Genomic DNA, 27,420 nt, shown 5'->3' with positions numbered 1-27,420 from the left:
TCTATTAATAGGATGAAGTACGGAAATACACGAACGACGGACGACAAAACGACGACGAATATGTTAATATTATAAATAAAATAATATAAGGAGAAGGAGATTAAAAAGATAACTAATAATACTAGTGTAAAATCAAATTGACTACAAAAGTAAATATTTTATTAACCAGAAGTAAATACCCTGAATAAAAAGTCGGACCGATTTCGGACTAATCCAGAATTTGTCTGCAACAGTCTGCTTATGGTCAGGTTTTTGTCGCTCGGAATTAGTCCGGATAAATACAAACTCAATGCGGTTTGTGTATAACTAGTGAATTCGGAATTAGTCTGATAATACGTAACTTACAAGCAGCAAACTTAGGGTCAGTTGGGGTAAATAGGAACAGATTTGCTAAGTTTTACCAATATAAGATTTTTTCTTTTAAATCCGAATACTTTCGGTTTTTTTGTGCGTTGAGTTATTATTTCACTTCCGTGGAATAATTTTATGGAGTAGTAAAAAATATGCACGGAAAAAATTTTGGTGCATCATTTGCGCTGCGTATAGTACAGTTGTTGTACCAGTAGTTCGGCGCACTGATACCTCGTTTTGGCGCGTCAGATGCACGAAAATGGGACGTATGTAATCCGTATAGGTGTAGTATATCGTCTGCTCTATTAAATAATGCAGAGGGCTCACCAAAAGGGTGCGCCTGCTGTCACAAAACGGTACATATACTATACTAAGCGCTAGGTCAACATTCGTCCTGCGGTTTGGTATAGCTCGTGCACTAGTAGGAACGACTGCCCACATAGCACAATAGTATGAGGTAAGGTTATGTTTAGTACTAATCGTAAGGCACATAAGGTTACACAATATTGCTGCGGTAGACCTGAGGTGAACTAAAAACTTCCGCCATGGAGGTAAGGTTACATGTTAGGGTGTGGTGAGTATATATGATAAGGCCATGGTAACCTTACACGTTAAGGTTAAGGTAACCTTACACGTTAAGGTTGATGTAACCTTACACGTTAAGGTTGAGGTAACGTTACATGTTAAGGTTGAGGTAAGGTTACATGTCAAGGTTGAGGTAAGGTCATTATTAAGTTGTAAGGTTGAGGTAAGGTTAAGGTAAGGTTGTGATAAATTTACCAGTTATGGAAAATATTGAAAAAATAATTAATAAATAAATATTCAATTAAAAAGTTAGTTTGTTGCTCTTCTCTATTTTGGAAACCTGACATGAAGCAGAAAATTTTGAAAACAAATTTGGGGGGACTGGGATTTGAACCCGGGATCGACGCGCATAAACCTATCATTCTAACTAACTGAGCTAAGTAAAGAACTGGTAGAAGGAAAATTAATGTTGCCTTTAAGGTGAACCAAGAAGATGATTAACTCCTTAAAGGCAATATTAATTTTCCTTCTACCAGTTCTCTACTTAGCTCAGTTAGTTAGAATGATAGGTTTATGCGCGTCGATCCCGGGTTCAAATCCCAGTCCCCCCAAATTTGTTTTCAAAATTTTCTGCTTCATGTCAGGTTTCCAAAATAGAGAAGAGCAACAAACTAACTTTTTAATTGAATATTTATTTATTAATTATTTTTTCAATATTTTCCATAACTGGTAAATTTATCACAACCTTACCTTAACCTTACCTCAACCTTACAACTTAATAATGACCTTACCTCAACCTTGACATGTAACCTTACCTCAACCTTAACATGTAACGTTACCTCAACCTTAACGTGTAAGGTTACATCAACCTTAACGTGTAAGGTTACCTTAACCTTAACGTGTAAGGTTACCATGGCCTTATCATATATACTCACCACACCCTAACATGTAACCTTACCTCCATGGCGGAAGTTTTTAGTTCACCTCAGGTCTACCGCAGCAATATTGTGTAACCTTATGTGCCTTACGATTAGTACTAAACATAACCTTACCTCATACTATTGTGCTATGTGGGTGGTGCACCAACATTTTTTCCGTGTGGGAATTATTAAATCGTAATAATCAACTGTTTCTATTTACCCCTAAATTTTTTAACTTTGCTAAAATTTAGGGGTAAATAGGAACCCCACATAGCACAATAGTATGAGGTAAGGTTATGTTGAATACTAATCGTAAGGCACATAAGGTTACACGATATTGCTGTGGTAGACCTAAGGTGAACTAAAAACTTCCGCCATGGAGGTGAGGTTACATGTTAGGGTGTGGTGACTATATATGATAAGGCCATGGTAACCTTACACGTTAAGGTTGAGGTAACGTTACATGTTAAGGTTGAGGTAAGGTTACATGTTAAGGTTGAGGTAACGTTACATGTTAAGGTTGAGGTAAGGTTACATGTCAAGGCTGAGGTAAGGTAATTATTAAGTTGTAAGGTTGAGGTAAGGTTGTGATAAGTTTACCAGTTATAGAAAATATTGAAAAAATAATTAATAAATAAATATTCAATTAAAATGTTAAGTTTGTTGCTCTTCTCTATTTTGGAAACCTGACATGAAGCAGAAAATTTTGAAAACAAATTTGGGGGGACTGGGATTCGAACCCGGGATCGGCGCGCATAAACCTATCATTCTAACTAACTGAGCTAAGTAGAGAACTGGCAGAAGGAAAATTAATGTTGCCTTTAAGGTGAACCAAGAAGATGATTAACTCCTTAAAGGCAACATTAATTTTCCTTCTGCCAGTTCTCTACTTAGCTCAGTTAGTTAGAATGATAGGTTTATGCGCGCCGATCCCGGGTTCGAATCCCAGTCCCCCCAAATTTGTTTTCAAAATTTTCTGCTTCATGTCAGGTTTCCAAAATAGAGAAGAGCAACAAACTTAACATTTTAATTGAATATTTATTTATTAATTATTTTTTCAATATTTTCTATAACTGGTAAACTTATCACAACCTTACCTCAACCTTACAACTTAATAATTACCTTACCTCAGCCTTGACATGTAACCTTACCTCAACCTTAACATGTAACGTTACCTCAACCTTAACATGTAACCTTACCTCAACCTTAACATGTAACGTTACCTCAACCTTAACGTGTAAGGTTACCATGGCCTTATCATATATAGTCACCACACCCTAACATGTAACCTTACCTCCATGGCGGAAGTTTTTAGTTCACCTCAGGTCTACCACAGCAATATCGTGTAACCTTATGAGCCTTACGATTAGTACTCAACATAACCTTACCTCATACTATTGTGCTATGTGGGACAGTTGATTATTTTTTACAAAATTTAAGAAAAAATCAATTTCAAGTATGGAAATGTTAAAAGATACAAAGAATTACCTACATAAAAATGATGTTAGTCATAAAATAATTTAGACTAATAAATAATAATGCATTACGTAAGTTTAACCCTTTAACGCCCAGCGTTTTCGATCAAAACCACTTTTGACTTTAAACCTTCACAACTTTGACAAAAATAAAAATATTTTTGATTTCAAAACACCCAACACCCACAAATTTATTCTACTTTGTGAAAAAAATTTATAGTACAATAAAGAATTCACAATTTTTTAATTCAAACAATAATAAAAAAAGAATGTTTATGGCAAGATTTACAACAAAATTACAAAATCGAAAATAAAATAAGGCTTAGCTAATGAAAATAACTACTTGAGGGTTTTTGAGGTCGCTGATTACGAATCCGATGTCAGTTTTTCAAAATAAAAATGTCCGTCAAAAAAAGAAGAAAATTGCGCTTTTTTTAAAAAAAGTCGAGTTTTAGAGCCAAAAGATGAAACACATTTCACAAATAAAGGTTTTTTTCTTTATTTTTTTCTTCTTTTCTCTCTTATTCTCATATATAATAGCCTGGCCGCGATTTGTTAAGATATTTTTTAATCTGGTGATATCATTGAGCGCCGGGCAAAAAAAGTTTCCTTTTTACCTAAAGAAACAAATACGAAAATACTTAAGTTGATCTATAAATAATTAATAGACCCAAAAACTTAATAACATTATAGAAAAAGAGATTTTATTGAAATTTTGAATTTTAATATTAATTTCATAAAGTTTTGAATATTTCGGACTATTGTTTATGGATTTTTATGAAGTGTACACATTTTTCAGGTAAAAATGTGTACTTTAAAATAAAAATAATGTAAATAAAAAAATTTTTTTTAAATTTGTTTCATTATTTACTCCTCTCTGAGAAAAATGTTATTAACATATTTGGAATCCTTATGAATTCACCTTTAATTTAATAAAACAAAATTGATAAAGACTCATCTGGTTCTGAAGATATTGAAGTTTTTGTAAAAAAAGACTAGCTGCATCAACAAGGTGAGCTTCGAATAAAAAGCCAAAAGTTCTTCCCCATCCAATTTTTTTTAGTATCGTTTCGGTAAAGCCATACAATAATTTTAAGACAAAAAAGAAAAAATCGGTACCGTCAACCGGGGCTATTTTGTGCACCAAATAGCTTTTTTTTTATTCAAAGATTTATTTAAATTCAGAATTAAGAGAATAAAGAAAATCAACTTTTGATATATGTTGTGGACATCCTTTTGAAGGTTTCCTATAAATTTTGCAAAGAAAAAAATTTTTTTGTCTTAGTTATAGTCATTGAAAGTCGTGAACACAATAACTCCCGGGATGGGGCTATTTTGTGCATCGAACTTTGTTTTTCTATAATGTTGCGTAAACAATTTTTTTAATCGTTTCTGCTTCATGAAATCTTTTGTGTATATATTTGAGAGTAAATTAAAAAAAGAATGACCTAGTAAAATTTTTTTTGTAGATATATTATACAAAAAATGTAAAATAAAGCACTAAAATTTTGCTAAAATCTGGATTTACTAAAAATTAACAATCTTTTTTTAAATTGTATATGACACAGATAGTAAATAAAATTTTTTTCTTTTTTAATATATATTTTATAATAATATACTAATATAATTATAAAATGATCGTTTAAACACTTATAAATAACTTTAAAACATCATTTCAATAGGAGCTTTTTTAATGGTTTTGAATGATATTTTTAAAAAACTTGAAATAAATATTTTTAAGGTTAAATAGATAACAATTTAATATCTAATATGATTTTCAAGTTATTTTAAGAGAAACGAGAAAATAGTTTTGAAACTAATTTGAAAAACTTATAAATATTAATTAATGTTCATTTTTTGAGGTTACGTTGTGCACCGGTAGAGCTTTTAATCGTTTTAATGATTTTAATTAACGTATTTACAGTTTTTTCACAGAAAAGTAAGACAAAAATGTATAAAAATGATAAACAGAATCTTCTTTACTTACTAAATAAAATATTTATGAAAAATATTTGATTTTTTTAAGTGCACAAAATAGCCCCATGGAATCCTGGTTTTTCAGTTTTTTCCACTTTTCTCTTAAAATAATGAATAAAAAGTTAGCGCATTACGTATGTATCATCACAACACAATTGAAAACAAATATCTAACACAGTTTATGAGACACATTAAAACTCTAGAAGATCTGGTATAATTTTTCCGAACTTTCAAAATTTTTTAAACAAATTTTCCGTTTTTAGGAATTTTTTTCTCTTAATTGCCAAAGAATTAAATAATAACATTTAGTGCTCTCTATTGTCATGTAATCAAACTTTCATTTTACAAAATAGCAGATTAAAATAATTCATTTTAATAATTTTTTCCATTAAAAAACTCGCGTGCACAAAATAGCCCCAGTTGACGGTACATGAAATTTTGAATAAACTCAGTTTTTCGATTTTTTTCATTTCGGATATTTAAAAAATCTTCATTTGTTAGTGAGTTCGGTAAATTCTACAAAAATTGAGGAGAAATAGACAAAACTTCGAAAATATAGAAGAATTTAACTACAAGCATCTAAATTTCAAATGGTTATGCAGATTTTCGGTATAACTGGATACAAATTCTGTGTCAGATTTCTAAAATTCAAAATAGCGGATCGTATATAGCAGACGATTTGGTAAATCTGACATCGTATTCGCATTTAGTTGTACCGAAAACACGCAAAAGTATTTGAAATTTATATTCTGGTTTGTAGTAATATTCTTCTTCATTATCGAAGTTTTGTCTATTTTTACTTAGTTTTCAAAGAATTTGCCAAACTCAGTAAACAGAATGAACGATTACTCAGAGGAAAATGGAAATATTTTAAATTTTCAAAATGAATTTTAAAGAAGAAAAGTAGCATCTTCAGATGCAATATTGAACTTTTGTCAAAACAATTATTTTTGGATGTTAAAAAACTGGTCTTTTGCACTTTTAAGTTAAAATACCTCGAAAACCTGACGTGCAGGGTCTATTATGACGCTGGATTAGGAATTATCACGTTGAAAACCTTCGAAAAAATATAGTTTCATTCTTGTTTAGTAAATACTGTCGGCCTGTGGTACAAACGGTTCCTAAATTTTTTAAAAATTGATGATAAACGACAATTTCTTCATCAATTTTGGAAATTTTTAAGGCTTTACAGAAATTTTCGGTGCTTTTTACCATAAAAAATCTTTGTTGATGCTAAAAAAATCCTAATCCTCCGGCTGCTACTCTTGAAAAAACTGTTTTTTCATAGAATTTCTTTAAATTTTGAGAAAATATCTCTTCGGGTGCACTTTAAATTTGTTAAAAATTTAAAAACCCTTTTGCGATGCTAAATTTTGAGATATACAAGTTCAAACTTTAACTTTTACATGCGATTATGTTAAAAATAAAAAATGTCAACCACAATATCTCGTTTTTTGACATGGCAAAGAGTTTTGAAATATTTAAATATTTACAAAGAAACATTTTCTCAAAATTTGAAGAAAATCTATTGAAAATCAATTTTATCGAGAGTAGCAGCCGGAGATATACCTAAAATTTTTTATTTAAAAATTAATTTTTTTTTATTAACTTTACTTGCATTCTAAAGTACATACTTTTACCTGAAAAATGTGTAAATTTTATAAGAATCCACAAACAATATTCCGAGATATTCAAAATTTTATAAAATTAATATTAAAGTTCAAAATGGCGTATCTTCAACAATTTTTGAATTAAAAAAAAAATTTTAGGGAAAGAAGTCTCTTATGTGTATATATATATGACGGGTTCCACGTCAAGTGACCCAGGTCAAAAATTTACATGGAATATTTGAAAAATTTGTAGTTTCTTTAAAACAAAACGAAAATACGTTTTCTATTTTGGGTTTTGCTGCTGTTTTTTAACACTTTCTAATAGTGTGAACAAATGTAGAGAAAAAAAATTGTTTGACCTTGAAAAATTAAATTAAAAAATAAAATTTCATTTTTTTATCAAATGGGCAGTTTGTATTTTTTTAAAAAAAATTTTATCATAAAGGTGAGGTTTTTTCCTAAAAAAAATGTATAGGTCAAAACGTGGGACAAGAACTTTTAACTAGTCAAATTAAGCATTTACTTCTGCCGTGCACCGTCCCACAGTGGAATTTTTTTTACAATTTACTATTAAAAAATGTCTATAGCTTACAATTTTTAACCGATTTGAGTGTTCTTTGTCTTAAGTTAAAGGGGAATAAATTCTTAAGACATCCTTCGAGGCAGATTTTGGAGATTTTAATTATTTATAATTTTTTTTAAATCAAAGTTAACAAATTAATACACTTTTTTAAAAAAAGGAGGTTTATTTTCTTATTTCGTTGATGCACATGATCTAAATCAATTTAAATTCATCCAATATGACCACCAGATAATTAATAAAGCATAAAATAATTTATTTCAATTGTTATAAACAATATATAGCCCAACAACGAGCAGGGGCGGTGGATTGCAGAAGTAAATGTTTATTTTGACCAGTTAAAAGTTCTTGTCCCACGTTTTGAACTATACATTTTTTTTAGGAAAAAACGTCACCTTTATGATAAAAATTTTTTTTAAAAAATAAAAACTGTCCATTTGATGAAAAAATGAAATTTTATTTTTTAATTTAATTTTTCAAGGTCTAACATTTTTTTTCTCTACATTTGTTTACACCATTAGAGAGTGTTGAAAAACAGCAGAAAAACCCAAAATAGAAAACGTATTTTCGTTTTGTTTTAAAGAAACTACAAATTTTTCAAATATTCCATGTTAGACCAAAAATTTAAACTTTGACCCCCTCCAGTTTTAATATTTGTTTAAATAAATTAATAATATTTGGTATTTTTAATTGTATCTAATAGGACTACTGTTTCTGCAAAATTTTAACCCGATCCCAAACATTTAAAATTTTGACCTGGGTCACTTAACGTGGAACCCGTCATATATAGCTACACAGAAAAGAACCATTTTCTTTAAAGAAACATTGAAAATTACTGCAAAAATTCAATAAAATCTCTTTTTTCCCATTCAATCAGTTTTTGGGTCCATTAGTTATTTACAAATTCACTTTATTATTTTTGTATTTGTTTTTTTAGATGAAAAGGAAACTTTTTCAGCCCGGCACTCATTGATATTAAATAATTTTACAAAAATGGCCAGGCTAATATATAATGCTGAAAATAGTGTTGTAGTTTGAAAGAAACAATTTTTTCTCTTTCCATTATAAGAAATATTATTGAAATTTCTGCTGTTCCTATTTACCCCGAATATCCAGTTTTTAGGGGTAAATAGAAACAGTCTCATATTTTTAATTAAAGTTTGCAAAATTAAAAAATCAAAGTTGATTTTTGTTGTAGTATTAATAAGAGATAAATATAAATTTTAATATGAATTTTTAGTTAATTTTTTTCCAAATGCGAGTCAAGAAAGTGAAAGGGTGTCTTCTTTGATTTTCAATTTTTTGTGCAATAGGAAATATTTTTGTATATACTACTGCTAATTGACAAACGGAAAATAGGAAAACACTTAGAACTTGTTGGGGGTAATATTAGCTTCAAGATGTAAGGCCGTATTTATTTTTAAAATTTTTTATTTAACTGAAATAACTACTGTTCCGATTTACCCCTTGTTTCTATTTACCCCAACTGACCCTACTTGCTAATAATAATTTAGACTTTTTTACAACACCAATGAGAAAATTTGTCAGGAATTTAAAGTTAGCAGTCTTTGAAAATAATAATAACGTTTGAACGTTCTCTACGCTAACTTCTTGTTAATTAGTTTTAATATATTGTTAAGTACTTTGTACAAAAGGGATTTGTGCCCGTAAACACATATAAATAAATAAACTTGCCAATGTGAAATTATTACGATTAAATCCGGAATTAATCTGGTTTTTGTCAGGTTTTTGTCATACGAAATTATAATTATATAGTTTGAATTTATCTGCATTTAATACAAATTATTTTTAATATAAAAATTCACTATTATACCAAAATTACTCCAGGTTAAGTCTTTGAATTGGATTGAATATGGATTGTTTCGGACCGTCTTTAGATTGTATATATTTACAAATTTCATATTATTATAAGACTTATTTTCGGACTGGGGTGTTTTGATCGGATATTATTCAGATTGCCACTGACTATTACCGGATTCTTTGCATACAGATTTTGGATTGTTCCACACAGAGAAAAAGGAATAGTTGACACATCCAGATACATGGATATCACAGCCATATTATATTGAAAAATACGGGATATCCATAGTTAAGGTTGCTGCATCCATATTCTATGGCTGACTGTATATTGTTGGAGCAGCAAAAGATCTATGGTTGGGTGATCCATAGTAATGGAAATGGGAAACAAAAAAATTAGAATTTCGAAATGAAGCGTAGATCCACAGATTACGTTCTTCACACAATTTCCAGATCTGACACATGAAATGGAGGTAAGAAAAATCGAGAAGAAATTGAGCAGACTAAAGCATTCCCGAAGAGAGGTTAGGTAAGAGAGGTTCACTTCGTTCGTCTTCGACATCAACCAGTCACCGAAGGTGCTCATCACTTGAATACCAGTCTACATGTCATTCCTCAAGTCCTCACAGAGAGCGTGGCCCGAGAGGCACGTCAAAATAAATGTAGAGGCAGAAGGAGTCTGAGTCGCGAGCAAAGAAATCGTGACTGAGAACTCAAACATTCTAGAAATCGTAGCGTAGAGGGTATCCCGAGAGGAACGTCTAACGCAGATTCTAGAAATGATACTATCGCTGAGGACGATCCGAGAGACGTTTCCATGCGCAATTCGAGAGAACGATCTCGATCAAGGTCGCGCATATCCACAAATCCTGGAAGCGCTGAAAATAAATCGAACGATAAAAAGGTTAGTGCTCCGCAGGTAATGTAAAATAACCTACTGCAATTACTAGGAGATGGCGCGCAGGACAAAATTAAATTCAGCACTCCTATTTACAACTTAGTCGCAGAATTCTGGTCGAGAATTCTTAAAGTCGGCTTATTAAAAGAAATAATAAAAGAGTTGCTTAAATATTACCCTCCAGCAGAAAATTGCACTGTAATGGATTCACCACAAATAAATCCTGAAATAAAAAAGGGGTTAAGTGCCACGGCCTTGAAAAAGGACATGTATCAAGTGCAAGCTCAAAATAAATTAGCAGCATCAATCAGTGCACTGGGCAGCGTGCTGACAATACTATTAGAGGACAAAAGAGACGATCGAGAAACAAAATCAGCTGACATAACCTCAATCTTTGCCACTCTCTGCAATATGGGAAGAATTCTTACAGATTTGCAACATGATCTGTCCATGACTGTTTGGCGAGACATTCGCCGATAAAATAAAAATCAGAGATGGAAGTCGAGAAATCGACGAAGGATATAAAAAAAAAAAAAAAAAATATCCTTAGCTATTCAAAGTTCAACCACGGGTAAATCAATATAGCAGAGACAAGCATTACTGACACTCAACGTCAAAATCTTTAAAACTGGAAGGGCCCCTCCTGGAAATCACGCCGAGGAAAGAATTAGGCGTAAGTAAAACAGTAGGCCGCCTGCAATAATTTAAAAAACACTTCATTCTCGAGTGTATTCAGGGTTACGAAATACCTTTCAACAATTTACCCATGCAATCAGAAACTCTGAGAGAGTCTGAATTGACAAACGAAGAAGGGAAAAGAATGCTTAAAGCAATTCACAAAGCTCAAGACATAGAGGTCATCATTTCTTGCGATCCATATAAAGGAGAATTTCTGTCTTCTTATTACTTAAGACAAAAGTCTAGTGGTGAAGATCAATTCATATTCAATTTATAAAAAAAAAAAAAAAATTGAATAAGTATATAACGATTTCACATTTAAAAATAGAAGATATGATAACCGCTTTATGACATTTAAATCGCGATCATTACATGGCTGTAATAGATCTTAAGGATGCCTACATTATGGTATCTGTCTCCGTTGAACATAGAAAATTTCTTCGTTTTATTTTTTAGAATGTAGAGTTCGAATTCCAGTGTTTGTACAGCACAGTTTACTTTCACAAAGATCCTCAAACCAGCTGTGCAAAAACTAAGAAGCCAAGGCATTATTCTAGTCATTTATTTAGATGACGTTTTATTCACTGCTAAAACTAAAGAAGAATGAACGCGAAACGTTCGAGTTGCTTAAAAATTGTTGGAATCACTTGACTTTATTATTAGTACAAATAAAAGCCAATTGATTCTATCCCAATCTTGCACCTTTTTTAGGGTTTGTCATTGACAGCAAGCATTTTTCACTTCAACTAACAAAAAGGAAGTGAAATTCCATAAGCCAGTTAATTAACAAATTCTTGTTAAAGAAATTCTGTAAAGTACAGGGTATATAAGTATCCTTGGTTCGCGCCCACTTGGCTTGGTATTTTTCCGGCACGTGAGACAATCTGAGCGGGAGGTTTGACGTCGAGGTATAATGATGTGCACCGTCGATTATTGTCCGGTACACACCATTAGAACTCGACTGTCGATAAACCGGTTGTACTCAGAGAGGTTTTCTACAGTTTCCCTCTTCTCTGGCGAGAAAACCCATTGACGGGTGGTCCAGGCGTAATGCGAGTACTCCTAATAAAGTCGGCTGTAGACGCAAATTAGGTTAATATATAGAAAATTTCTAAAGTAGAATGGTTATGCTTAATCCAAAAAAGTATTTCTCGGGGACTCTTGTCGAAGTGTGTAAGGCCAATAGGGCAGGAGTATAAACAATATAAATATAAAGAAATTATCAAATCCAATACGAGAATTTAATTTCATTTAAATAAATAAATAAAATATATATTTACTGATGCACCTTTGACTGGCTGGGAGGTTTTTTGTGGTAATAGAAAGCGATGGGTCTGTGGAGTCTAAAAGATCAAAAACTTCACATAAACGCTTTAGAACTAAAAGTGGCATTTATGGGTTTAAAGTGCTTTGCTAAGCACACGGAAAAAATGGATATTTAAGTTTTCTTCGTGCAAAGCGACAACTATGAGATCCTCCTACGCATGGACAACACGACTTCCATAGCTTACGCTAATAAAATGGGAGGAATCCAGTACCCTTGACGAACCACCTTGCTAGTCAGATCTGGAAATTGTGTGAAGAACGTAATCTGTGGATCTAAGCTTCATACATACCATAAAAAGAAAATAAAGATGCAGATGAATTATCTCGAACCTTGCTACAAGAAAATGAATGGCAATTATCGGATTGGGCGTTTAAAAAAAATAAATAAATAAATAAATTGAAAGAAGATTTGGAGCTCTAGAAACTTACCTATTTGCATCAGGCCTGATCTGCATCGAACATCAATGCCAAATGCAAAAATTATATCTCTTGTCTTAGAGACCTAGATTCTGTGACTATATAAATGCATTCACAATGAAGTACAGTGGTTATTATTTTTTACGATTTTCCCCCCTTCTCTCTTAACTCGACAAAGCAGAAGGTGTTGTAGTTGTACCCTACTGACCCACGCAACCTTGGTACCCATTCCTAATGTCATTAGCCATCGAAAAACCAATATTTTTTTTTAATCGAATGATAATCTTTTATCTTCTACACACATGAAGACGACCCCGCTTGTCAGCGATACGATTATCCAGCAAGCTTTTATAACCAACACTTGGAGCTTTGAAGCAATATGGGAAATATATTATTGCAGTTCCTTGCCGAAAGTTAAGAATGACAAATTCATAAAGCATTTTGAATATTTATCGAACATCTATATCGATGTTGATGAGCAATTAGCTGGAAAAAGATGCTAGCATAAAAAGATTTTTTAAGGGTGTTTTGGCCATTAAGCCATTCAGATTTAGGTACGACGAAACGTGGTATCCAAATATGGTACTGCAATATTTGTTGAAACTCTATCCCAACAAAGCTTTTAATTTGGATCAATTAACCATGAAACTCGAGACTCTTCTATCCCTAATAACAGCTCAACGAATTCAAACGGTAAGAGCAATTTTATTAGAAAACATCAATCTGGATAGAGAGCTTATTCAAATTAAAATAACCGAAAAAATGAAGACAACTGGTAGAACGAAATATCAACCACACATTGAAATTCCTACATTCGAAGACCAGCCAGAGCTGTGCGCAGATAAATTACTTCGCACCTATATCCAGCAAACTGAAAAGTTAAGATCTGGAGACACAACAAAGGGTAACCTACTACTTACATATAAAAAGGCCCACCATGCAGCAACTGTGCAAACAATTAGTCGTTGGATTAAAAATAATTAGAAACTTGTGGCATTAACACGAAAACATTTAAGACACACAGCACTTGCATGGCGTCAACTTCAGATGCAGCGAGACGGGGCACGGACATCGTAATCATCCGAAAAGCAGCGGGATGATCAGCCAGCTCTTCAGTTCTCAATTTTCTACTTAATCTATAAGTTCTTATTACTATATTACTAAAATAATATCTTATATTACAATACAATTTCTATTTTTCAATTAGAGAAGAATTTTCAGCATAATTTCTCTGTTAGAAAAATTATTAAAAACAAAGTAAATAAATAAACACAGAAGTACAAAATCACTTCAAGCTTTAAACATCTACGTGTTGATCTAGAAGGACGAGGCGGCGAAATACAATTAAATGATTGAACGAGCTTACCTTAAGTGAAGTTCAATCGAAATTGTATGAGACGCCTCGTCCGAATAGATCAAAACCACCCTACCCGAAAGAATACTATTTTTTGATTCAAAAGAGATTCTTTACCCCTACACGGAAAAACCTTTAAGCAGTCTGCTCACCCGAAACTTATGCGTCAGCGCCACCACTAAACTTGTTCATCTGCACTCCCAAACTGGGTGACCAACGTACCCAGTTGTAATTTTCTAAACTTTTTGGGAAGTTTGTCTATCGAAAACGGTAATGCTACGCACCCAGTGGCGGGCGATCAGACTTTCCATGCAGTGAGAAGCGAAATTTTGTGACAGTGGGAAGACAGACTTCTCAAAGGTTTTTCCGTGTAAGTGATTTTGATACATAACTTTAAAATAATGACAGTCCAGCGAGCGTCACTAGAGACGACACCTACAGGTGGCGCGAAAAAGTCTTACTATTTAAAATAACTGTGGCGGAACAATCAGTACTACGGGTTCCCAACTATTTTACCGAATCCACTTTACCGAATGAAAAATTTACCTAATGACCATTTTACCGCAAGCTCTTTTTCCCGAAAACTATTGTACCGAATGCCTTTTTACCGAATTGACAAGATCCCGAAGAAAAAAAATGGAATAAATGAACACATTTAATTATAAAAGTTCAAATTTATAAAATGTATGAAAATTCTACAAATAAATAATAAAAAAAAATGAATAGAAAATGAGCAAAAAAATACAATTTTAAATCACAATGTTATGCGCAATAGCGCGTAAAAACTGAAGGTCGCGACTATCATTTTTATAGTCGGCATATTCGGCAACAATCTACTTTATTCTGTTTCGCAATTCCAGCCAGTGTTTCTTCGGTGCTGCTTTCACTTTACGACCCAAACTAAGCTCTGATATTATAATCTCGGTGTCAGCTTGTTCCTTTTGGACTTCAATTAGCGCGGAGTAGAGATCGGGGTGGTGCTTTCCAACAACAAGCCGAAAGCGGTTGTGCCACCCCTCACTCAAGTTGTTTGTTTTATGAGAATCGTTAAGTGCAGCAATATGCTGATTTCAAATCGCCGGTGAATATCGGGGTGCAACTGCTCTCCTCCTGCCCCTTGCCGGTCTTCCGTTGACGTAGGTTTCCCCAAAATATTCCATTACTGGGATAAGATTTTCAGGTACCTCATTTTTCAGAAGACTGTATGCCCGACTGACTTCTTCCACAGGAACATAAGCAAGCGCCAAGATCATATGCGTGTAGATTTTTACATCTCGATCATCGGGATTATTGTATTCCTGTTGCAATCCCTTCTCTTGAATTTTTCGATACATCGATTGCGAGAGGTGGAAAAAACAACAAGAAATCTGGATGTCGGGAAAAACCTCCAAACAAGCATTTAAAATAGCCGTCTCGAAGTCGCACATAATTTTATTCGGTTGGCAATTAATTATCCTAAAGTCCTCTGCTGTTGATTTGACTGCACGCAAAACTGCAGCATACTGTACGGTTTCCTTCGACGAGAGAAATGCGTAAACAAGGGGAATACTGACAATATCTCGACTACCACGTATATTTCTGTTAGCTGTTCCCAGTATTGTGAATATTTGGGTGAAAATAGTTCGACGGCTCCCGTTGATATGATCTTGTTTCAATTGTCAAAATAATAAAATCGTCTTTGGAGCTCAGTTCAATATGATCTCTATTCAATTGTCAATTTAATATAATCTCGCAAAAGTTTCCGTGTAATAAAATCTTAATTCAGAGTAATTTTAAATTCACTTAAAAAATAAAATATTAATTCGTTTTTAATATTATTTTAGGTTTTATAATGATTAAATAATTATTAATAAAATAAAATATAGAAAAATAAAAGAAGAAAATTATTAAAATTATTAAAAATATTAAAAATATCAGAAAAATAATAAATTAATAACTATAAAATATTAATTCGTTTGTAATATTATTTCATACACTTCAATAATTAATTTAATAATTAATTAAATGGAAAAATAAATAATAAAATTATACAAATCTAAATAATAATAAAAATACAAAACTAACTAATTTTAATTAATAAAATTCATTATTCATTAAAAAGTATGAAATAATATTGCAAAAAATAATAAAATTAATTAATTAAAAAAAAATTAACAAAGTATAATAAAATGGGTATTAGGTATCTATAATATTTAAAAAATATATTTAGAATTATATTAGGTACACTACATTTTTCAACTGAAATTCTTTTTTAGGTATAATGTAGGTAATATAAATAATAAAAAATAAATATTTTTATAAATAGAATAATTAACTTACAATAATAGTAAAATTAATAAAATAAATCAAAGAAATTTAAAATAATAATTATTAACAAAATAAAATATAATTAAAACGTAATGAAATTTTACTTAATTTTAGTTTATTTAGTATTTTTATTATTAATTAGTTTCGTATAATTTTATTTTTTTTCTAATTTTTATTTCGTATATTAATTGTTAAAAATTAATTAATTTATATCGTTTTTTATTTATTTTATAATTTTCTTCATTTATTTTTCTATATTTTATTTTATTAATAATTATTTAATCATTATAAAACCTAAAATAATATTAAAAACGAATTAATATTTTATTTTTTAAGTGAATTTAAAATTACTCTGAATTAAGATTTTATTACACGGAAACTTTTGCGAGATTATATTAAATTGACAATTGAATAGAGATCATATTGAACTGAGCTCCAAAGACGATTTTATTATTTTGACAATTGAAACAAGATCATATCAACGGGAGCCGTCGAGTTGGACACACCTAAATAATAAATTCATAAAAATTACAAATAATTCAAAAATAGTTAAAAACTATGCAAAATATTATTTTAATTATTTATTTAATCACCTTAAAGGTTCCGTCCAGAAACCAACAGTCACTTCTACTGAAAAGCTCCAGATTTCGACGTGTAGAGAAGACAAGGACTCTTCCATTTTCTCTCGAATCGAGAATCAAAAATTTTCTCCGGCAAGTGTTCTTTGAAAGCGATCGGGAATATCGCCTAAAATTCGGTAATAATTCATTCGGTAAATTGGATTCGGTAAAAGTGCATTAGGTAAAACGGCGTTCGGTAAAAAAGTAATTCGGTAAAAAAGACGTTCGGTAAAGTGGATTCGGTAAAATGTACGGTAATCAGTACTACGTGACTATTTCGAAAATTCATTTCGGATTATGCCTTTTAATTGGATTAAATCCGAATTGTTGCAGACAATTCCAGGATTTGTTGCATACAGTTTTCGGATTGTTTCGTACTTGTTTCAGAATAGGATTTTGCCACACTTAATTTCAAATTGTTGCGGACTAATACCGGATTTCTAGCTTACAGAGTTCGGATTGCTCCGGACATTTTGCGGATTAAGTTTTTTCAACTAGATTAAATTCGGATTGTTGCGGACTGATTCCGTATTCTTTACATATTGATTTCGAATGATTCCGTACTTATTTTAGAAGAATTCTTCACCGGTCATAAATTTGGATTGTTGCGGACTAATAACGGACTAAATTCGTTGACATTCAGGATAACTTCGGAGTGTTTTCGGATTCAGGTTTTCGTTCGGATTGATATCAGACTAGCGCGGATCATTTTCGGACCTTTTTCGTACAATTTTCGGACTAATCCGTACTAATTTGTCCGTATTTAATCCGGAATTAGTCCGAAATTTTTACCAGGGTGGAAACAAGTTTCATTGTCAGATAAAATCATTGTGATATAAGTAATTTTATGTACCGCACTTTTGTTTAACTTTTTTCTATTTTTAGGAAAAATACATTTTTAGTAACAAAATTTAATTTAAATTAATATTTTGTCAACCTTACTACAATTTTTTGAAAATTTTAACTTTCTTATGGCCAAATTTAACAAATAGTTCGATTTAATTATGACTTGTTTCAAAATATAAACAAATTTTATTAAAACTTTTTTTTGAACTCCCTGCTTTTTAACACCTTTTGAAAGGTAATATTTTATCAGTTTAATTAATCCTGTTTTTTAATTTTTACAAAATTCATTTTCTAGTAATTAATTCTCAATATATATTTCTGAAATTAATCGTTTTTTATAATTTGATTCTAGGTCTATAATTTTGACTTTATTAAAATTGAAAGAATGATTAAGCGTAGTTTGATGCTCATTTACCACAGATTCAATTTTTTTGTTTTTATTTCTAAACGCGTTACAAATGTAACAAATTAGTTTTTTTAAATAATTTATATAATATTTTTTTTTAATGACTAGGTAGATATTATTTTGTTTAATTTGTGTTAAAAATCTTAATTTTATTTTATGTGTAAATTAATTGTTTATAAAAAATTTCATTGTTTAATAAAGTTGCCGGATCATGGTGTCAAACCAAGACGCCAAAACGTTGCGCAACTAATGAAATAGTGTTTCATTTATTACTCTTCCGATAATAGATTTAAGAATATCAACAAAAATGTTTAGTTTTTATGTACGAACTTACTGCAATATGTTTAAAAATTATATGCAAGCTTTACAAGTAAAAAAATTGGCACATTGGTTTTTAGAGGCAAAAAGTAAATATTTCTCTGCTTGATATTTTTTAAATAATTAATAGACCTTTATACTTAACAAAGTAAATTTTGTAATATCAATTCTATGAGGATTAAGCTTTAAAAAACTACCTTGGTTATCCACATTTAGTGCATACTTTTTTAATAAAGTGTTTTATTGTAAAAAATGTACCTGTTGTGCAGTTGGTACAAGTGATAATGAGAACGGATATTTTTTCCAAAATTCATCAGATTCGTTTGAAATGTAAAATATTTGTCAAAAATGTAATCACACTCATTTTTTATGAAAAATCTCATGGTTTTTCTAAATTCGTCTTCAAAATTAATGAAAAAAAAACTTTTTTAAATTTCTTTCATTTCGAAACAATATTAATACTGCCATCTCTATGGAACTGTCACGTACTATTACGTTGAATCAAAAATTATGAATAATTAATAAAAGTTGTTATAAGAAATTATTTGTCTTCAATTTAGAAATGTTGTAGATGATTCTTGGTATTGTAACAACCGTCATTCACTATGTGCAGTTGTTACAATTTAAACTCTAATTACAGTAACTGTTTTTATCAAAATTGTAACAACTGCACCTAGTCTCCCCAATTTTCAGTCGATTTGTTATTAACCTCACATTTTTGCCCATATGCCTCGCATCCCTCGCATATGTTCCAAATTGTTTTTTTTTCTCGCAAGTACTCTTTTACATTTAATGATACAAAATTAGCCAAATAAGAAAAGTGCAGAAACACAAACAACATGTACACCTAACCTTATAATCATGAATACCATGATTACCAACGTTATAAGAAAAAAATTTGATTCTGCAACATTGACACGTTTTTCGATTAATTTTAATTTAAAAAAACAATAACATTAAAGTAAAAATATATATTATAATTACATATTATGATATGTAATTTATTATTAACCATTGAGAAAATATATTTTTTCCCTTTTAACAAATTATTAAAGGATTAAATTTTAAGAAATTTCGTTTTCATACGTTTCCGATACGTATAGTCACTGATAAAAGATAATTTTTACAACAAAAATTATTAATTTCTTATATTAAACGAAATTTTACATAAGCAATTTATATTTTTTAATAATATTTAGCCAATTATTAAGTTATTTTCCAAAAAAATTATATTACACTATATATTACTACAAAAAGAATATTTCCATGCACGTCATAAACTTTTAGCCACATTCATTGTAAGATTCCTCCTTGATGAGAAGTTACCAAATGTGGCGCTTGTCAAATGAACAACCAGAAAAATGAGTAATTTTTTTGTCAACTGACCAACCATGCTAATTAAAATTTTCGGATTGTTTCAAAAAGATTGTCCACATGGCAAAAAAGTTTAAAATTTCATTTAGCAGTGTTGGTCAGTTAAGAAAACGAAAAAGTGACGCATTTGTCAACTTACCAATACATACATACATTTAATAATAATTTGGTTTCAGTACCGATGAAATCTGTATGGGCAGATAAAGGTGATAATGTTGAATTACCATGTGATATTTCTCCTCCTACACCAGGAGACACAATTAGTATGGTACTATGGTTTAAGGATAATGACGGAATCCCAATATACAGGTAAAAATAAAACATTAAAATTCTATTTCTTTCTTTTTCAAATATTGAAGGGTCAGCATTTTTCAAACTGACCGCTTTGTTACGTGCTGCAACCGTAAAAATAAAAATTTTGTTATTTACGATAAATTTTAAATCAAATTATTACAAATTAGTAATCATTAGTAATATTACCTTAATTATTTTATTATTTTTAATTATTTTTAATTAAATTTTTTATTTTATTTCTGTTTAAAAGAGACTAATTCCTCTAACATTTTAGGCCTTATATAGTGTGAAATAATATTCTAAAAATTAGAAATTAACTGTACGACGTGATAAAGTTTAATAGTCGTTTTGCTAAAAAGTGTATAAACCTTAATAAACGAACTGACAATTGTTAAAAACAAACATCATCAACCTGTACATTAACATCTGTGTAAGTTTTGAATTTTTCAGGTAATATGTTATCAATTATCAAAAGCGCTAATTAAAAGTAAAACTAAAATATTTCTTCGATGGGGCAGTATGAGAGTGTATTTTTAATGTATTTTAAACAGCTAAATCATTAAAAAGACGGCACAAATCTGTTAATAGTAATAATTTTATAACAACAACAAAATTAATGATTTTTGTGTTGTGTCAAAAAATAAATATTTATGGTTTTTTGCTATCGACAAAGTCCATGGATCAAGCTGTTGTTTTGCACATGTTTTATTGAGCAAAAAAGGCAACATTTCCCCACTGCTAGAATAGGATTCTAAAAAAAGTTATTTTTCGGCCCACGCTACTATAATCAGCTACTTGTCTCCATTTTATTAATCATTTAAAAAAAATATACCCTCGCTCTTGCTCGAAACGTAAGAGCTGATTTGGTGGCAGCGGCGAGATAGTCATTTTTGTTAAACAATTATAACATTTCCCATTATTTACGTATTCCCTTTATTTAACATTTTCCCTTAATATTTTAATATTAAGGCTTTAAAAGTTCATAATTCAAAATTTTAGAATTTATGGATTTTGTTAGTTGTGTTAATTAATGATTAAAATTATTATTCTTCCTTTAAGGTACTACTACACTTTAGAAGGCTCTTAAGGGGACCGTACACCACTTTTGCGTGTTTTTTCAACATTTATTTTTTCATAGTTTAATGTATCGAAACACTGGGCTTTTTTCACACATATTGACACACATATTGAGGATTCAGAATAAAATATTTTTTATCCCACATGCACAAAAATGGCGCTTTTAGATAGCTGACGACAGGGAGTAAAGTCACTCATTTGTTCGACCATATGAAAATTTTTAACCCTTTTTTTATCGTTTTAGGGGTGAAATAGGGGTAAAAAAATTAAAAACCACCGCCATTTTCTCATTTTTTTTTCAAATCCATTTTTTGTGGTTCAAGCCATAGCCACTGACAAATATTTTAAGAAATTCTTTGGATTTTTTGTTTCCGACATTTTGAAGCAGAGATATCGTGTCAACCAGTTTTTTTCGGATAATCAGTTCAGCCGCCATTTTGTCGCCATGAAGGGCAGAATAAATAAAAAAATATTTTTTTAATAATCCTCAATATGTGTGTTGATATGTGTAAAAAGAGCCCAGTGTTTCGATACATTTTACTATGAAAAAATAAATGTTGAAAAACACCCAAAAGTTGTGTTTGGTTCCCTTAAAAGACCAAATTTAAAAAAAATTTCTTCGGTCTTTTATTATAAATATGAAAAAAAACTTTTTTGCCTATATTAGTACATATTTGGAGAATAAAAATAATGGTTTGTTTTTAATTTTTATGCAATATCATAATCTGCAGACAGCATCCAAATCGAAACTACAAAAAGTTAATTGTCCAATTGCGGACAGTTTATCTCAAGATTGACAAATCGGAAACAAAAAATCCAAACTGCTTTTTAACCCCTTGGCAGTCGATGACGTGTATACACATCATGGTGCAGGTGGGCTCAAACTGTCGATGACGTGTATAGACGCAAGCAGTTTTTTGGCTACAAAAAACGCACAGATTTGTCCACAAATTAATACTCGGGGGTTTTCGAAGTCGCTGATTACGAATCCGTTTTCAAATTTAAAAAATTTAAAATGGCGGATCTAGTATGGCGGACGACATTATCAAAAATTCACCAGAATCACTTGAAACTTGTTACTCAGGGGTTTTTTGGGGTCGCTAATTACGAATCCGATATCAGATTTTAAAAATTCAAAATGGCAGATCCAATATAGCGGACGACTTTTTCAAAAACTCGTCCGATTCATTTAAAACTCGTTACTCTGCGGTTTTTGGGGCGCTGATTACAAATCTAGCATCAGATTTTCAAAAAACAATGTGGCAGTTCAAATATGGCTGGCGCTATTTTAAAAAATTTATCAAATTTACTTAAAAGTTGTTACTTGGGATTTATTGATGTCGTAGATTAAAAATGTAATATCGGTATTCAAAATGGCGGATCCAATATAAGAACAAACAAAAAAAATATTTAAAAAACAAAATAAATAAAGGAGTGTAAAATCCGACCGCATACCTCCACGTGGTAAACTCTGGGGTCGTAAGTAACGTAGTATACTTAACAGCTGGCTGCAAGGGAAAATTTTGTATTTATTATCGTTTCAAAAGTTTTTCGTAATCTGCGAAAACCCTCTAGTAACGAGTTTCAAATGAATCCAATGAATTTTAGAAAATTTAATTTGCCATATTGGATCCGCTATTTTGAATTTTCAAAATCTGAAATCGGATTCGTAATCAGCGACCCCGAAAACCCCCGAGTAAAAAGTTTCAAGTGAATTCAGTCGATTTTTAATTTTTATGTCCGCCATATTGGATCCGCCATTTTGAATTTTCAAAATCTGATATCGGATTCGTAATCAGCGACTTTAAATACAATAGTATGCTCGTTTGCGCAAATTTTAGTATTCTAAAAAGTTGTCGACATTTTGAGCCCACTTATGAGATTTTAGGTGTTGACTGCGAAGGGGTTAAAAAGAAAGGTGTCTTGCATAGAAATCCACCACCAGTAATAAAAAATCGACTAAAATAAAAAAATAACAGATTTTTTCAATAATTTTTTTTTTTAAATACACTGTTTTTCAGTATTTTTCTAGTCCGCAAAAATGTTTTTTTTAAATTTTTGGACTATTTTCTGGTAAATTTACACACAGGACATGCCAACAAACAAAACGACTTATTATTTATTAAAATCGGTTTAGTAGATTCAGAGATAAAGTGTCCGCAATTTGAAAAAACGTTATTTTGAGAAAAACGCGTTTAAACCTTATATGTATCGTTAGAGGCCATCCATAAATTACCTAAAATCCTTTTGCAAATTGAAACCTCTCCACTTTTTTATGTCAAAAACTGTTACATACATTAGCACTAATGTTTCTACTGGTCGTAACAAAAAGCTGGAGCCCACCATCCCCTTAAAGAATTACTTATTTTGTTAATGGCTCTTTATATTTATTGAATAATTTTTGAAAAATTTACTTTTATTTTTTACAATTGGTTATGAATACTTTAGGAGGTGTTTTCTAAAGTAATAAGGAGTTAAAAAATACAATAAAAAAATAAAAAATTTAAAAAGTCTAAAGTGTAGTAGTACCTTAATGGTGATAAATTGTACTCGATTATTGTGCAAGTTGTTAGTATTAACACATTGAATTGTTAGTTTTTGTTAAATTTTTGTAATAAATTTCATCATTTCATGAAATATTTGTATTTCGCGCTTCACTTCTCCTGGGACAGATGCTGTCCTCTATAACAAGTGTACTCGTGTGTGGTCGCCTTGCGATCGTCAGTCGCCTCATGTAAGCCGATTCGGCGTTCTATTCTCACGAGCTCTCTTGAATAAAAGTTTTTCTTTGATCATATTTTTCTCTTTTTATTCCGATATACCTGGATAACTATTTTAATATCGAATAGGTTCTGGGCCCAGGTCGCGTTCTATCAGTGTGATCCGTGAACAATAAGTGGAGAAAATCCGTTTGTTTTAATTTGTATAGTCTCGTGTAAAGGAACGCAAAGACGCCATTTTTTCTCGGTTAACTCGGCAGTCGTCACGAACTTATCATTCTCGCGTGCGTGGTAAACAACCAAGATGGGAGACGAACTTAATCCGAAAAACATATCCAGATTCGACGGATCGAATTTCCAAATGTGGAAATTCCAGATAAATTCCATATCCGCCGCGTATGGATTAGTGGAAATTGTTAATGGAACATCGGTTAAACCAGAAAATCCAGAGTCGAACGAAGCAAAAGCGTAGACAAAATCAAATGCAAGGACGATGTTCATTATGTCCTCCGCGATGGATTATTCGCAGTTAGAGTGCCTTATAACTTGCGCTACAGTAAATGAAATGTAGAATAAATTAAGTGCCATTCATGAACAAAAATTTGCGTCCAACAAACTCATTTTAACTCAAAAATTTCGTTAATATCGCATGAATTATAGTAACTCAATAGTTCAACACATTTCTAAAATACAAAATATGGCGAGACAATTAAACGACGTAGGAGAAAAAATATCTGACGTTGCTATAATGGCTAAAATCCTGGGCAGTCTTCCTCAAAAGTTTAATGCTCTCGTGACAGTATGAAATAGCGTTACCCCCGAGTCACAGACGGTAGAAAAACGACAGGAGAGGTTGATAAAAGAGGAATCTCGATTGACTGCAAGTGACGAAACAACAAATCCTCTAGCAGCAATGAGTCTCAAAACGTCAAAGAAAACATCGAACTTCAGTGAGAAAAAAGGACAAAATAAAGAGCCCAATAAAAACAATGTTGAGTGCTATTATTGTCACAAGAAAGGTCACATGATTCGTGACTGTCGAAAGCGTAAACAAAGTAATCGACCCGAAAAAGGAAATAATGATCCGAAAGATTGTGCATTTCTCGTTACCAATTATGACAATGAGGATGAAAAATCAATAGAAAATTATAACAGGTACCTCGCGTCAAATTTACAAGTGTCACAACTGATGAAACAAGACATAGAAAATGTGTGTATTACAGACAGTGGTGCCTCGAAACACATTACATTTCGACGTGACTGGCTCACGAACTTCGTATCTGTAAAAGGACATTCAATTGCTCTCGGTGACAACGGACTGTGTGAAGTGTTAGGATCTGGAACTGTGCATATTCAATAACTTGTAAATGGTGAATGGATTAATGGAAAAATAGAAAAGGTGATATATGTGCCTCAACTTAAAAAGAATCTGTTTTCCGTGGGTGTGTGTACGACCAAAGGATTTGAAGTGTATTTCAAGGACAATCGTGTTGTGTTTTTACGTGAAAGTGAACTAGTTGCTCAAGGGGCAAAACAAAGCAACGAGCTTTGTAGATTATTTTTCCGGACCCTATCTTCGGACGAAGCCAACGTGTCAACCGCAAGCCTTCAAACTTTGCACGAGCGCCTAACTCATGTAAACAAGAAATCTTTGAAAGAGATGGTCGACAAAAATTTAGTGACAGGAGTTAAACTAACTAATACGAACGATATCTTTTGCGAGCCTTGCCATTTAGGAAAAGCACATCGACTCTCTTTTACTAAAATTAAATCTGACAGAAAATGGAAGACAGGAGAATTCTTTTACAGTGACGTGTGCGGCCCTATGGAGGAGACTTCACTAGGTGGAGCAAGATTCTTCGTAAACTTCAAAGACGATTATACAGGGTACAGAAATGTTTACTTCTGTAAACATAAATCTGACGTCATCAAAATTTTCAAACAATTCGAACAGCTGGTCGAAAATCAATTTGGTAGTAAAATGAAGGCGATTAGAACAGACAACGGAACAGAGTATTGCAACGAAGAGTTAAAAGTATATCTCAAAGAAAAAGGAATCCGCCTCGAAACCACAGCTCCTTACTCACCTGAACAAAATGACAGATCAGAACGAGACAATCGGACAATAGTGGAAAGTGCTCGAACACTCTTAATCGAGGCAGAACTTCCGAAGAATCTATGGGCGGAAGCTGTAAACACAGCTGTTTACCTCTAAAATTGCACCCCCACCTGTCAAATCCTGAACTCCACGCCTTATGAGGGATGGACCGGTAGAAAGCCAAGACTGTCTCATGTAAGGAAATTTGGTTCTGAAGCATATGTTCACGTGCCAAAAGTTCTACGAAAGAAATGGGATCCAAAAGCATCAAAGAAAATATTAGTAGCATACCAAGGAGATACATCATGTTATCGTCTATACGACATCGCCACGAGACGTGTCAGTAAAGCAAGAGACGTCACTTTCAACGAGGTTCCTGGATACGATCCACCAGAACAAGCAACACATGATCTGCGTGATTGATTAAACGTCCCCACCTCGGACGACGAAACACCGTTTGATTTATCAAACTCAGACGAACCCAATGATCAACCCGAACCAGATATGAATGATACCGCAGATGAAAATCTCGTTCACACTCCGGAACAGAAAATAACCGAAGGAAGACAGCTAAGAGACCGAACAAAAATTCAACCGCCTGCAAGATTCAAGCTGAAATCACAGAACCAACTACATTGCGAGAGGCTGTGTCTGGACCGAACTCTGAAGAATGGATTGCTGCAATAAAAGAGGAATTTTCAGCTCACGAAAAAAATCAAACTTGGATATTAGTCCCAACCAATCAAGATCAGAGACCTATCGACTTCACATGGACCTTCAGAATTCAAGAAGACTCTTTAAAAGGAAATCATCGTTACAAGTCATGATTATGTGCTAGGGGATTCCTGCAAAAAGAGGGAACTGATTTCACGGAAACTTTCTCACCAGTCGTCAGATACGACTCTGTTCGAACACTCCTATCGCTAGTCGCTGATCGCGACCTCGAGATCATCCAGTTCGACATGAAGACAGCATTCCTCTACGGGGAACTTCAAAAAGACATCTTCATGAAAATTTCAGAAGGTTTGGTCATCGATAATAATGGAGGACAGGTAATATGTAAGTTACGAAAATCACTTTATGGTCTTAAACAAGCTTCCCGATGCTAAAACAAAAAATTTTCCGCGTTTTTGAATAAATTTAATCTAACTGAAAGTAATCCTGATAAATATGTATTTTCCGGTAAAATCGACGATTTTGAAGTGTTTTTAGTTTTGTATGTAGATGACGGGCTAATTATATCGAAATCAGTAAATGTAATTGATAATTTGATCAAAATTCTTAAAACTTCTTTCGAGATCACGACCGGCGAAGCAAAATCATTTGTAGGACTACTAATAGAAAGGTATAGAACAAACAAATCCATATTTGTACATCAAAAGAATTATACAGAAAAAACTATAAAGCGATTTAATATGACTGAAGTAAAAA

At 31.8% G+C, this 27,420-nt stretch overlaps 1 protein-coding gene across 6 annotated transcripts in view; it reads left to right on the top strand.

The window, feature by feature from the left end:
* Positions 1–27,420, top strand: part of LOC122507833 — a 701,895-nt gene that overhangs the window by 207,039 nt on the left and 467,436 nt on the right. For all 6 annotated transcript variants that reach the window (XM_043620759.1, XM_043620763.1, XM_043620764.1 and 3 more), the window contains one exon: positions 19,977–20,109. In XM_043620759.1, coding sequence (XP_043476694.1) covers positions 19,977–20,109 — 133 coding nt within the window. The remainder of the gene's footprint in view (positions 1–19,976; positions 20,110–27,420) is intronic.

Source organism: Leptopilina heterotoma, unplaced genomic scaffold, assembly GCF_015476425.1.
Source record: "Leptopilina heterotoma isolate Lh14 unplaced genomic scaffold, ASM1547642v1 Lhet_510, whole genome shotgun sequence".
Lineage (NCBI taxonomy): Eukaryota > Metazoa > Arthropoda > Insecta > Hymenoptera > Figitidae > Leptopilina > Leptopilina heterotoma.
This window is presented reverse-complemented; position numbering and strand designations above follow the sequence as displayed.